Source organism: Melospiza melodia, chromosome 8 (assembly GCF_035770615.1).
Source record: "Melospiza melodia melodia isolate bMelMel2 chromosome 8, bMelMel2.pri, whole genome shotgun sequence".
Taxonomy (NCBI): Eukaryota; Metazoa; Chordata; class Aves; order Passeriformes; family Passerellidae; genus Melospiza; species Melospiza melodia.
The window spans coordinates 20,547,777-20,562,003 of NC_086201.1; the positions used below are offsets into that span (position 1 = coordinate 20,547,777).

The following is a 14,227-nucleotide window of genomic DNA, read 5'->3' on the forward strand; positions in this document are numbered from 1 at the left end:
TCTGTTCCTCAGTAACACATATTTAGCCATGTTTTTTACATCACTGGGTGGGCCAGATCCTCTGTTACTGTGAATTGGAGGAAACAGAGCACTGCTGATGTACAACAGCTGGAGATATGCTCCATGTTAATTCTGCAAACTTGATTTTATTTTTTAGGGCCTCTATAAATAAAAAATAAAATAGTCAACAGCTTTCTGTCTTCAGCAGGCTGAGAAGAGACGAGTCCTTCAAGCTGAATGCAATTTCAGGGAACAAGCTGATTCTTTTCTGTTCTTGCCTCTCTTTAGTAATAGTAATAACCAGCTATCAAGTATTGTTTCCTAGTCATTATTTTGGCTGTTGATTTCCTGCCAAATAGATTTATTTTGGTGTTTGATTGTGAAGTCCAGTGTTTGTACAAGGACTTTCAATAGAATCCAGAGTAATGATGGGTTTCTGCATGTAAATGTTTTGCTCTGTGCAGGGTGTGGTATGTACTCTACACGAAGGAGATGATTTTGGCAAGTTAGCACTTGTGAATGATGCTCCCAGAGCAGCATCCATTGTTCTGCGGGAAGACAACTGCCACTTCCTGAGAGTAGATAAGGAGGACTTCAACAGGATCCTTAGGGTAAGAGTGGGAAGGGCAGCCCTCAGTGTGATATCAGAACTTGCAAGTTTTTCTAGAGGCTGTCATTTCTATGAATATATTAATATTGTTAACCTTGTTTGTAGTATGCCTAATCGTGGAACAGAGATGAGACAATCTAGAAGGTCACATAAAGAATATGTTCATCACCTTTCCTCTCTCAGCTCTCATTTCAGACATGAAAATATGACCAAATGGAATCTTGGTCTCTCACATTCTATAATCTAGCATTTGCCCTGCTCAGCTTTTCCTCATGCAGTTCAGGATTTCTTAGTGATATTCTGTCCAAATATTAAAAGAAAACCAAGATCACCCCTTCTCCCACATAGGTCAGTGTCAGGTACATTAAATTCAAGAGTTTCAGGGCAGAATCAAGTGGCAAATGGCAGAAGGTACAGATGCCTTTATCAGAGAACTCTAGAAAGATATTCCCAGACTAATTTGACAGTCACTCATTTTGGGGTAAATGTGTTCCAAAGTCCAACTTAATTCTGTAAATTCAGGCTATTTTGTGGTCATTCATAGTAGATGAAGTCAAAACTAGCATTGTCCTGTATTTTAACCTGTATATGCCCAGTATTGCAGCAATAAAACCAGTCCAGAAAGGGTATTCCACTATAAAAATGACTTGTGGTTGCTGTACCAAAGGGAATGAGGATCCCTCTGGGAGTAAGGCTGGGTTGGCTGTGGAGACTTAAAACTGATTAAGCTTTGGTCTATAATTCAAAGAAGATCCAAGTCCATGGTCTTACTAATTTTTACCTGTGTTTTTTGAATGCACAATATATTTAACTTTTTTCTTTTTATACTCTGAGTGAGTTGGTAGTAGAAAATGAACAGTTTACTGAGCTAAGATTTCTATTCTTAAATGCTAATTTCTTCTTTTTATTATTATTTTATTTTAGAGAAAAGTCAGATTGTAGAAAATAGTATTTGCATATAAGTGGGGTAGAGACAACATTATATACAGCAAGTTGGGGAGAGACTGTTTTCCAGCAAACTTTTTTTTTTTAAATTTGACATCTCCATAAAATGGAAATTTTTAATATAGTTCTTGCTCTAATCTCTCCCACAGTTCTCTGTTTCTTGCCTTGGTGCCAGTGCTTCCTTCTTGATTCTGCCTGTGAGAAAAAAAGAATAAAGACAGATAAATACAGAGGGAAAGAACCAACACAAGTTTTTTGTGTTTGAAAGTCATGCAGTTTGTTAAGTGTAACTAATCAGGCAAATCAAGTACAGTCACATTTATTAAAAATAACTTGTCTTGCAGGATGTGGAAGCAAATACAGTAAGACTCAAAGAACATGACCAAGATGTCTTGGTGTTGGAGAAGATCCCAGCAGGAAACAGAATTTCTAATCAAGGAAATTCACAGCCGCAGCACAAGTATGTTTTCATTCAGTAGTGCAAATGTCAGACAATTATTAACCTTTTAAAATGGTACTATTATCCAAACAATAGCATACTCCCTTTCGGTGGAAGACTGCAGTGCATATAAAGGTTTTCTTTTTTTAGTCATCAGCACATGTCCCATACTCAGTAATATATCCATTTCTAGCAGCACACCAGCTCTATGTCTTTGCACAATAATTCCCTGAAGATCTCAGTGTAAATACTTACCTCAAGAAACAGCTTCCAAATAGACTAAGCATGGAGATTGATGAAACCCTCTTAATCTGAGTTACCGTGTAAGAGATGGGAGGAAAATACATTATTTTATTGTTAAGTACAGGTATCTTTATTTTGTATTTTGAGCTCTAGATGCTAAGAAGAGTTTGCTATGCACAATTTATATACAGTACAAAGATCTCATGCAACGAAAGTTGCAGAGCTTATCTTACAGAATAGTTTAGCACCGTAATAACAATATTAACTATATTTTCCTTTCTTACTGAAAGGGAAAAAGTACAATTCTGTTTGGATACTACTGTGATAAGAGTAGAGTGAGGCTATTATCATTCTAAACCTTGGTAAAACCCCTAAAGGCTTTGTAAATGTGTTATTTGCAAATGGATACACAATTTTCTTCTGAAGCATTCAAACAATTTCAACAAGTTTTGAATCCTTTACCCTGAACCTCACTTTCTCTTAAAAAAGAGCCAATTTATTGTGCAATACTTTGGGTACAGTTTTTTTCTCATCTGGGATTTCGTATACTTATTTTAACTTCATGACTGAATGCAAAGATTTATAAAGATCTGTGAAGGTTGCATGAGCAGCCATTCCTTGCATTTTATATAGACATTTCACATTTTTCAGGAACTTCTATTTTTTCTATTTTCTATTCACTTGATCTATTAAAACATCCAGAAAAACAATCTATGCTACCAGGTAACTGTGTACTCTTACAGAAGTTTTTCTTTGCCCAAATGAGGGGAACTTGACCATAGCCAGTGGATTTGCATCAGCAACTGCAATGCACAGCAACTTGGTCATAGGTTTAAATCCTTTTTGTTGGGTCTGACACATTTTTCATGCTTCCAAAAGTGAAAGTTCCATTTGAACATTTTGAAACACTGCCTTCCTTTCAAACTCTTTGCACCAGTGTTACTTGTATTATTTAACATTTTCTTTTTCAGAATTTGATAAAAATAGCCAGAGATATTTATGGGTAAGTTAGGCCTTATATACCAGGAATATTTTCAGGTAAAGTTCAGAATTTCATTTCTGTAAATATTTTACTCATTTGCCCAGGTTTTGGGTACTATAAATGTGGCAGCAAGGGAGCTTTTGCTGATAAGTATGACCAATAGACATAAGTTACCCAAAAGAGGAAGTTACCCTGAAGGTTCACTGTCTGCTTTTCACCAGTTGGATTCTTTGTTAATTCTTTGTTGGCAGTGTCTTTATGTTTAAAATCTTCAAAGTGAGTTCACTGGGTCTGAGGACAATGTTTCTTCCCTTAGGAAATAGAGTAAGTGGCTACATTTATGTTTGAGAGACCAAACCAAAATTACCAGTTTCTTGATTTCCAGAAATCAAGTGTTACTGGAATGTGTTAGTGGAGTGTTCAGTACTTTTGAAAATGACTGCTCAAAAGAGGAGCTTATTAGGCACCTCTTCTCAGGAAAGAGCTAATTTTCTCATCTTGGCCTTGGGAGAATCTTCATTTTGGGAGCAGATCCTTTGGTTACAGTTTGGATTCCACTGCCTTCTCTACAGAGGAGGCAGAGCTCCTACCCAGCTCCCTGAGCTGTGCTTTCACTCAGTGCCAGTTTCACTTGGGAGGACTGGCTCTGAAGTTATCACTTATCTAACTCTTTATGGGTGATCACACTCATGCAGCATGAATTCAGCAGCCCTGCAAGTCACTTCACTGTTCATTTCCACTTTCATATTCAGAGTACAGCAACCTGTGATTTCTCTGCTTCACTCACTTAGATACTTGGTTAGTGTCTCTGTGAGAATGTGCACTGGCTTAACAAGTGTTTGTGTTCTTGGGACATCAATACAGTTCTTCCAAAGAGGTTGGCAGGTAAAAGAACTGTGACGGTCAGTGCTCAAAGTGAGGAGGAGCTCCCAGGAGCTCAGCTCCACCACTTATTTCTCAGCAGGAGCAGAGTATCTTCACTTCTCAGGGTTTTTTTCTTTCTTTTTTTTCTTTTATTTTTTTTAAGTTTCATACTTTATCAGTTGAATTCCAAAAAGAAAAAAAAGGAAAAAAAAAGCAAAGATTGAAAGAATGAAGGGAAATATAAAGAAATCTGATCCATGAGAAAAGAGAAAAAAAAAGATGACAGGACAAGTTTTCCAATATCATATGATATTCTGTGGGTACTTAAAATCTTGCCAGTGTTTTTGCATGAAGCAGAAAAACCTGGCTGTTGCACTAGTTCTCTCACCTCACTAAACTAATTGCAGGAAATGGTACAATTCTCAGTTTATCTACTTGAAACACTTCAGCTATGCAAGGCATTGCACAAACTTGAGGATACAGTGTGCTATTTCATTATCTGCCCCCACCTTCCCAGACCAACCTGTGTCAGGGATGCTGAAGGAAATTGTTTCGTTGCTCTGACACTGATACACACTAGTTCTTATTTCAGGCTCATAGTGAGTCTGAAACTGTTAAGACCATAGTTAAGACCTTTTTGTGACTGAAAATTGCTGTTGTTACTCAGATACTTATTCTCAGTGGAGGAGCATTTTTGCTTGTACTTCTCTGAGTTTGGACCATTGCAGCTCTGCTGATTGTGGTGTGATTGTGGTGGTGTTATACTGAAGTGCTTGTGTGGGAGGGGGCTGTCTCTCATCCCTGGGCCGGGTGGAGAACGTTACTGTTAAGGTTTACGGGGGGAAGCCAGCAAAGATTGTGAGGGGTTTTGCCCTAAACACACAGAGATTCTGGTCGGAGCAGGAGCTTGGCACACAGCAGCACAGCAGTCCTGATCTTCTTGCTGGTACGCAATTATTTCTCGATTAGCTCTTTTGGCTGTGAGATGCTAACTGCTCCTTTCTCTCCCTCAGGTATATTGTGATGTCAGGAACCCCAGAGAAAATTTTAGAGCACTTTCTAGAAACTATGCGCCTTGAAGCAACTTTAAATGAAGCAACAGGTACCCACATGGCAGAAGCTGTTTTGCTATTACCCTATAAGGTGGAGTTGCTGTGGGAACACTGCTTTGAAAAGCCCCTGTAGTGGTGGTTTTTGTCAGAAGAACTGTCTGCTGCTCTAAAACAACCCCAAGAGAGTTAAGGAAATTCAGAATTAAAAATAGGAATCCACTTTTCCAAGCCTGCTCTATTGTGTTTGTCCTTTAAGGTCATAGTAGAATAGCAGAATCCTCCAAGGTGCCAGACCAGCACTTATGACTTTAATTAGGCACAACCATAAGGCCTGGACAGAACACCCCATTAGTAATGGTACCCCTTGTTCTGGAGGTCACTGTGAAATAGCTTGATACCTGCAGACATTACATTGTGCTAATATAAGTATTCTCAAATCTTCACATCACATTTAAAATATCACAGTTTAAATTTTGTGTTTGTGATATTTTCCTATATGCAGGGGGAGAAGAATTGTTACTCAATGGAGAATTTGGCACAGCATGAACTCTGTCCCAAGAATGCAGGTTGCTGCATCTACACTTAGTGGGCTGCTTTTCATTAGTGTAAAGAGAACAGAGAATTTACATCTAGGGATATAGATATTTGCAGACTTACAATTTAATTTTTGAAGAATCAGACACAAAAAATCCTCATAATTCTCATAAAGTAATGCACAGACCTACATATTAAACTACGTAACATTGCTTTTGCAAGTTCTTTTTGCACTACAGATGTCTGCTAAGTACATATTCAAAGGTGTTCTTAAATCCAGTTAATCTGTGATTGACCTCACGGTATTGGAGAAACATCTGTAGTGGTGCATAAATGGTGGAATTAGTGAAAAATTACAGAAATCCTTTTAAAGTGTATGTTTCCATTACTTTAAAGACAGAAACAAAAGGGATCCTTTTCATAGATACCTGTTTACTAGAATTGCAAGCAGAGTATTCTCCTTCATGCTTACAGCCATATAATCACAAGTTTGCCATCTGCAGTATGCACAAATTATATATTTTTCAAAACAAATTCTTTTTAAAATATTTTAAAACTTTTTGTCAAAACATCTAGTGACAAGATTGTACCTATATCCCAATACAATATAATGTGTCACAATTCGTAAATTAGTTTTAGGATATAGGATCACAGAATGCTGGAAAACAGAATTTTTTGTTTATGCATTCCTTTAATTTAAGAGTATTTAAAAACCAATTTGCCCTGGGTCTTACATTGAAAAAGTGCTGCCCTTCCAGAGGTGAATTTTGTCAACTGAGAGATGCTTTCATATGGGAAGTGGAAGCAATGACGTAATATTATATTGCACAGTTGTGTTCGTATTTCTTCTGCCATTCCTTACAATGTTTGTAAATGTTTCTGTTATCTCAGAAGTTGCACTGTAGAAATAATACCCTGGGGTATTGTGTTCACTGTTTCTCAGTGATTCCATATAAGCCTGCCAAACTCATTCTGGCCTCTGCAGCCAGGCTTTATAAATCCTTCTCGTTGTAACAAATACAAAGTTTAGGCAAACTGGGATTTGCACCAGCACTACCACAGGTCATTTTAGCAGAAAAAATACTGTGCTGGGTTTTGCCAGAGAAATGTCAGTCATATTGTTCATATACATTTTAATGTAAATGTAGCAGCTGTGATACCTTTGAATCAAAATAAACCCAGAAATTTGACTGTCCATTTACCTCTTTTAGGCTTCTACTCAGTGCTAGGAAATCAGCAAAGAATGAAATTGTTTGCCTTTTCCTGTGTGGGATATGCTAAGTGTGCTGCCTGGTATTGTAACTCCTAAAGCCAAATGCTACCGCTCTTTTTAGGTACCCAGGTGTGAAAGGCCAAATTCTTCCTTGCATAGAACTCCACACTTGTAGAGAAATATATCCAAATATTTCACTTCAGCACAGATGTGGGGCTTTTTGCTGTCCCAGATTTCTCTTTGACCCCAGGTAAATACCTGTTAACAATAAAATTAATGCAATAAAATTCATGCAGACAAGACTAAAAGATTAATATTTTAGCTCATATTTGTTCCTTACTCTTTTTTTGTATCTAATGCCTACAAAGAAAGTGCAAAAAGACCACTTAATTATCTGCAGAGGGCTAATAAGATCATTCAGGTGAAAGAAATCTCATCCTTGACAATCCCCTAGCTGTTTGCAGAGGTTTAATTGACTATATTATTTCTCTTTTTTTCACAGATTCTGTTTTAAATGATTTTATTATGATGCACTGTGTTTTTATGCCAAATAGTCAGCTCTGCCCAGCCTTGATGGCACAATATCCTTTTTTAAGAGAAAAGTTGCTTTAGCCATTATACCTGTCAGTGATGAAAGTGAAGATTCCCTCTGTCAGGAAGTACATCTTGTCCCATGGAGGCTGTGCCTTGTGAGTAGATTCTCAGTGTCTGACCAGCAGCTGTGCATAGCTCAACAACTCTGAAATGGATAGTGTATTACCCATGATGAGATACAGTACAGACCATGAAAACTCTCTATTTCCTGTGATGATTGCTGTTCCAAGGGAAATAAATGTACTGTCCCTCCACCAAACAAGTGAACTTACATAAAAATTTGGGTTATTCTTCCTGTATCCTCCCTGTCTTTTTTGGGTTTTGCTGAACTACAGCATCTGCATTTTAACTGGGACGGTTATGGCTTAGTGATTTCAGTGGTCCACTGAACAGATTGCAAACTGTGAACTGCCTCTAGCAGGAGGCTGCCTGAACTTGCAGTGGGTTAGTAGTTCCTAGGCACTGTCATAATTGTTATGAAAAAGTAGTAATAATCTGTAATAATAGTCTATAGCATATGCAAACAAACTGTAAGAAACTTCAATTGGATGTGAATACTAGGAGATGAAATCTTAATAGTGGAGAGCATTGAGAGCTGGGGATGATTCTCATCCTCTCTGCATGTTTCACAGGAGTCTGTGAAATGTCCATCTGTCACTTACTGGCAGATTGTTTAGTTTGAGGAGCTGTTGGACCTAGAGAGTTTTCCTTGTGCACAGTGACTTGAAGCTATCAAGTGACTGGGAACATTAAATAAACATATAATGTTTTCTGTTTTATAGAATTTTGACAGGGGTATAATAACTTCAGCTCCCTATTTATTTGTTTTGAATCGCAATGGTGTGAAAGTGCTTTCCTTCAAGCTCAGTGGGGCGAGTGACATCTGGGAAAGCTCACCTCCTGAAACCACAAAATAGAGCATTGTGTCCTTGTCTGGCAAGCTTGAGAATCCATTTGTGTTACTCCTAGCGAAAAGAGTAATTGTTTTGAAAACCTTTGGACCCATGAAACTGGTCTGCAGAAGATTGTTCGCACACCTGAAACAAACACATTTCCAAAATCACATTGTTTTGGATATCAAAAGTATTATGAAATGCTGTTGCTGACAGCATTCAGAGGGGAAGAAAGGGCAACACTTTTAATGTTTGGGGTTTTTTGTCCTGATTCACTTAGCTCGTATTATTCAGTCAGTCCATTTGAGATTCAGGCTTCTCTTTACACAGTTATAATTGAATACCTCTATCCAACAACTGGGAAAATCAGACCCATAAGTAAAATGTACCTAATTCTTTAGAGGGGAAAAGCTTTTATGGTAATCAAAGTTAAGGATAATCGCACTTAAGGGTAAATACTTGTGATGAAATCTGTTCTGGAGAGGATGCTAAGACCATGGTCTTCAGTGGGTCATGGCAAGCATCGTGTTAATTCTTTTCACAGAGGAGCTGGAAGTAACTGGTATCCTACTGCTTTAGTGTTAGCTTTCCTGGAGCTGAATTATTATTTATTTGGTTCATTCTGAATATGGAAAAGCTAACTGTGCTTTGTTGATTGTACCATTGAAATTTATTGTTAGAGTTGAAAGGTTCCTAACAAAGCTCATCTTTTTGGAGCAAAATCATGGTACAAAAGTGTTCGCCAGTGCTGTGAGACTAAGGAGAGATTAGTTATGCTCAATGAGGAAATTAAAACAGAAAAAGAAGAAAAGTTGATTCAGTCGGTGACTTTTTACTTCAGCTCCCAATTTTGAATCAAAACAAGTCTATTTTCCTACACCCACTTAGGATACTATTTTAGCTGGCAGCATGCAAGTATGAGTAGAGCTTGACCACTGAAGTGCTTTCAAGCATAGTACAGAGTATAAATTATTTGGGTTTTCACTTCTTTTACAGCAGTCATTTGTAAGTTATTTTAATCCTGAACAGAATGGACAGATGCACGATTTTGTCCAAGTAACATTATTGCTTGCTGTGGATTCCATGCCTATTCTGTCCTGTCCTTCTGCACACCAAGGCTTTTTCAGTCATTATAGAATAGATCCTGCAATATGAAAAAAAACCCCAAATTTCTGTTTTATAGGGAAGCAAAACATGCTCCACTGTCCTGGATCAGATATAAGTCCTGTGTGTTGGACCAAGGCCCCCTTTCCCCCTCTTCTTCACAGCATAGAAATGGACAAACTCTCAGAGCTACAGTTTGTCAGATGGAGGCAGGACAAGGCCTGAAAGAAAACCTGAAATAGAGCAGCAACTCCAAAAGTGACCTTGAGTCAGTGCCTGTGTGTAATCATGTGTGCAAGAGTGCACCTTAAAAGTACCACTGTCCAAATACTTGGAAAGAATAAACTCCTCTTTTGCTCTCTGTAGATGATAGTTCTTCAGCACGTTTCTCCTTTACCATCGTGCCTCCAAAAATTTTGCATTCTGTTGTATCAATGATCTTGCACAGCTCCTGCTATAGCTGGGTCTTCCTATACAGGGAAGAACAGCCTTCAGAATTGCTTCAATTTCTTAGCATATGCTAGGGAAAATCAGAAATATATGTATATATTGAGCTCTAACCATATTGGTGTTGATAAATATTTGGCAATTATCTGACACTTGTTGCAAGTGTACATCACAGTTTATTTCTGATTGCAGTCTGTAGTGAAGCTGCATCCTGAAGATCACATAAAAATGTGAGAACCTTTCATTGAATTTCCCTGTGATAATGTTCATAAAAGATAAATCAGTGTAAATGAGCAGTAAAAATACAGAAAAATTACCAGTGCCTGTGGTGAGTCAGTTAATAAGAAAGTAAAAATACATTAAATAATTATAGTGTTTGAAAGGTAAATATAGCATGAGAAAAATGACTCTGTAGAATATTAAACTTACTCCCTAAGATATTGGAGCACATAACTTAGAATGAATTATTTACTTCTTATGACCTTCTGCCTTTCTGCCTTAATTGTACTGTCATGTTTAGTTCTCTGCTAATTTTAAACCTTTCCAAATAAAATTAAAATGCAGATTTCTGAAAGTTTGTCAGTCAAATGAGCACCCTAGGGCTTTGGGCCGCAGGATCGTTTCTAAGTGTGATTTAATAGGTACTTTTCCCCATTGCATTTTATTAATAGTATTGTTAGAGATTTTTTTTTTTCTAAATTAGAAGCTTAGAATAAATACCTTATATAATTTGTATTCCTCATTAACATTTTTATTTTCTAATTAGTATTTTAAAATATTTTGGTACAGCAACTCAAAGTTCATCTTGGAAGGATGCAAGGATGCTGGACGTGGCTGTGAGGGAGAGTGACAGTGTTTTAATGTTACATGTTACTATGTAACTGGGAATAGCATTACTCTTGGCAGTCCAGAATCAGAAATCTGGTAACTGGGAAGCAAAGTTTAAGGTGTAAATGCACTCATTTGGTGCTTACTTTCCACTCAGCTCTCAGTTTATCTGAACAGTTGAAATATATATTGTTAACCTTTTTTCAGTGAGAAATAGACACACAAATTGTCATATCCTGTTTCTTCTGGAGATACTTCATTTTCACACAGGTTAAAGACTCAAATTATCTCAATTTATTGCCCATTGTGCTTTTACTTTTTTTCTTGTTTTTTTTCCTTTCACTAAATGTTACTTTTGGCCTTTTAGCTATTTGTGTAGTTTTGTAATGTTGACACTTAGTCTTTAAAAAGGTCGTTGAAATGTTTCCCATTTTTTCATATTGTTCATCACAAAATAACTTTCACAAAGTATTGTGTTTGAAATACACTTTATTTGACATAGTGAAAATGTCTGATTTCCTCATGACAATGAGGCTATTACAAAATTTATTATTTTGCCCTGTGTTTCTATAGTCAGTTTAGGCTGTAAATGTCAAAGTCCCTCTCCCTTAATGGGACTGAGTTCATTTTGAGTTGCAATACCTTGTAAAAACAAAAGGAATAGCACTGGTGGTTAATTCTGGTAGTCTTCCTAACCAATGGAAAATTGGAATTGTTAATGAACACAAAGTGACATTTTTCTTTTTCTTCAAGTGTTTCCAAAGAGGAACAAGGAGAAATATCCTTCTTCAGTCTCCATGGTTAATCCTCTTTGTTGTTCCAAGTGTCATTTCTCTTCTGTTCTCCTAGAGCAACCATCTCTCTGGTGAAACTGTGATCCTTCCTGTGCTCTTCAGAAAATTCACTTTCATTTTACTTTTTAGTATGAACATGAAAAGTTTGCAAATTCTTATGCTAGTGGATGTCAGAATTTAGCAGTGTATTTTGGAAAGTTATGTTTGAGCATCCTGAAAGTGGTTTGTTGGAAGTCAGTTGCTCGTGAATTCATACTGGGCTTGATATTTTCAATCACTGAATGTTTTCCTTGACACTGGGGCACCTATCATGCCCAGCCTTCTCAGGGTACAGAGCAGGAGAAGATGGATTATGCCCTCAACAACAAACGGCGAGTCATTCGGCTGGTTCTGCAGTGGGCTGCTTTATATGGAGATTTACTGCAAGAAGATGAAGCAGCAATGGCCTTTTTGGAGGTATAAAGGAATCATTGTATCACTGAAGTGAAAGAGATCATTTCAAAGTGCAAAGTTTATTTCAGTTTATGATGTTTTGTCAGGTTTGGCTGCAGACAGTGAAGGCACCACAACAGTGTTTGAACCATTGCCTGCCTCTGGAACTCTGAAAATAGTGTTGCAGATCCCTTTCAAAGCATTGTATGGGTAGCTTGTGTTATAGCAGTAGCTGAATTTGCTTTTTCTACTATTTTCTTCTGAATGGTTCAGGGGCCCTACAGGCTGAACTGGAGGGCTGTTTATGCCTGCCTGAGGTGTGCCAGGAAGGAGCTGGAGGGCTGCCACTCTACAGAACCAAAAGTCCTTTTCATTTGAATTAAAGCTGTACTGCAGCTATTGAAACTTAAGATATTTGTTTTCAGAACCCTTGTAAATTCTTTGTGGTATCTGCCATATCCTTGGATTTCTAAGATAAAAATGCACTGCCAATGTTAAATAATTGGGATTGCCATTCTTATTATATATGGTGTTTATGTAACAGAATGCCATATGTTACTGGCTGAATGAAAGTTCTTGTCCTAAAGAGCTTAAAACTGAATCTAAGATTTAGCAGAGGGATTCGAATAGCGAGGGTCTTTAGGAGTGGTAGACACCCCACAAACCCACATGGGAAAGTTTTTCAAGCTTTGGAGATGACATAGACTTCCATTAGTCCTGAACTTAAAGAGCAATCACTAATTGCAAGCACAGAGATCCTTCTTGGGGACAGTTTTATGCAGCTGTAATAGGAAGAGGATGGAGGAGGTTTAAAAGTGGGTAATACTTTAATGGATTAGAGTCAGTGACTCAGGAGCAAATCAAGCCCTAAAGACTACAACAGCAATGAATAAAAAAACCTATCATGCTGGATTATTTGTGGATTTTTTAGTCCTTTTCCTTGACAATGTGAAAATGCAGGTTTTACACAAGCAGCCGGTGGTTACAGAGTGAGCTAAGGAGCCTCATCAGGCTTCCCTTCTGCATGTATAACTCTTGCTTTAAATCAGCTGGAGATAAACAAGTAGAAGTAATAGAGGGTTGGGCCCAGCATGTGTTCCTCTATGCAGATTATCATTCTTTATAATCATTAAGCTATCAGATGTCATCTCATAATCCTCTCTCCTGAGTACTGCTCATTTACCCCTATAGTTATTTAAAGACTATTCTGTATCATTTACAGGAATTTTATGTATCTGTATCAGATGATACCAGAATGATTGCAGCACTAAAGGAGCAACTTCCAGAGCTAGAGAAAATTGTAAAGCAAATGTAAGCATAGTTTTTGCTTCTTTCCTTCCCCTGACCTTTTTCTCAGTAAATTGATGAAGAAAATTTATTGGTTATATCTATTAAAAAGCCACTTTGTGAATGGTACTCAGTTATATGAAATTGAAAGTTTGCATGCAGGCTTATTTGAATGAATGTCTATGGCCCTCTTTTCCACATCATTCTTGCAAACACCATAACCTTACTGAGAGATTGACAGAAGCTTATTTCATGCTTACATGAACTTTGTATAATATTTTTTTTACCTTGGTCATAGATTAACTGTGGTATAATCTAGTCCTTTCATATATAAATAAGATTATATTTATATGCTAGTTTGACAAGTGGTCCATGTTCTATAAGTGATTTTGTACACAAAATCTTCCAGGCAATATTTCATTGTATATTCTATGCTTTACCTTTCTATAGTTCTGAAGAACCTAAAGCACCACAAAAGAAGGTAAGAAAATGTATTTGTTAATTTTCTCAAGTAAAATCTTAAGCACAGCAAATTCATAAGCATCTTCTCTTTAGTAATCATGGACATATTAAAAACCACATTGAGAGATAGCTTTTAACATTGTCAAATTTTGCATTGCTAATCTTTTTCCTGCTATTGATAAGAGATGTACTGTAGCTCCTGTGTACCGCATGTTTATTCTTGCACTAATGTGAATCTGAACGATTCATTTTCAGCACAAAGTTCTTCTGCAGCTGTTCAACACAAGTGATGACAGAGCACAGAAACGCCAGCCTATCAGGGGCAGTGATGAGGGTGAGTTTCTTCTCTGCTAAGTTTTCTTGAGTCACTGGCATCTATATAAATTTGTTTGTCTCAAAAAAAGGTTTAAAAATAAATGAAAGTACCTACCTAGAATTTTAGAGCTTGGCCTGAAACAAACTCTCTTTGCTTTTGCTAGCCCACTATTCTCTGTTGTTGGTTTG

The 14,227-nt window shown here is 37.2% G+C and overlaps 1 protein-coding gene across 4 annotated transcripts in view; it reads left to right on the forward strand.

The window, feature by feature from the left end:
- RAPGEF4 (Rap guanine nucleotide exchange factor 4) overlaps positions 1-14,227 on the forward strand; it is a 142,354-nt gene that overhangs the window by 99,854 nt on the left and 28,273 nt on the right. For all 4 annotated transcript variants that reach the window (XM_063162150.1, XM_063162151.1, XM_063162153.1 and 1 more), the window contains 8 exons: positions 465-611; positions 1,900-2,015; positions 5,097-5,185; positions 7,385-7,463; positions 11,848-11,998; positions 13,197-13,285; positions 13,712-13,742; positions 13,979-14,057. In XM_063162150.1, the coding sequence (XP_063018220.1) occupies positions 465-611; positions 1,900-2,015; positions 5,097-5,185; positions 7,385-7,463; positions 11,848-11,998; positions 13,197-13,285; positions 13,712-13,742; positions 13,979-14,057 (781 nt within the window). The remainder of the gene's footprint in view (positions 1-464; positions 612-1,899; positions 2,016-5,096; positions 5,186-7,384; positions 7,464-11,847; positions 11,999-13,196; positions 13,286-13,711; positions 13,743-13,978; positions 14,058-14,227) is intronic.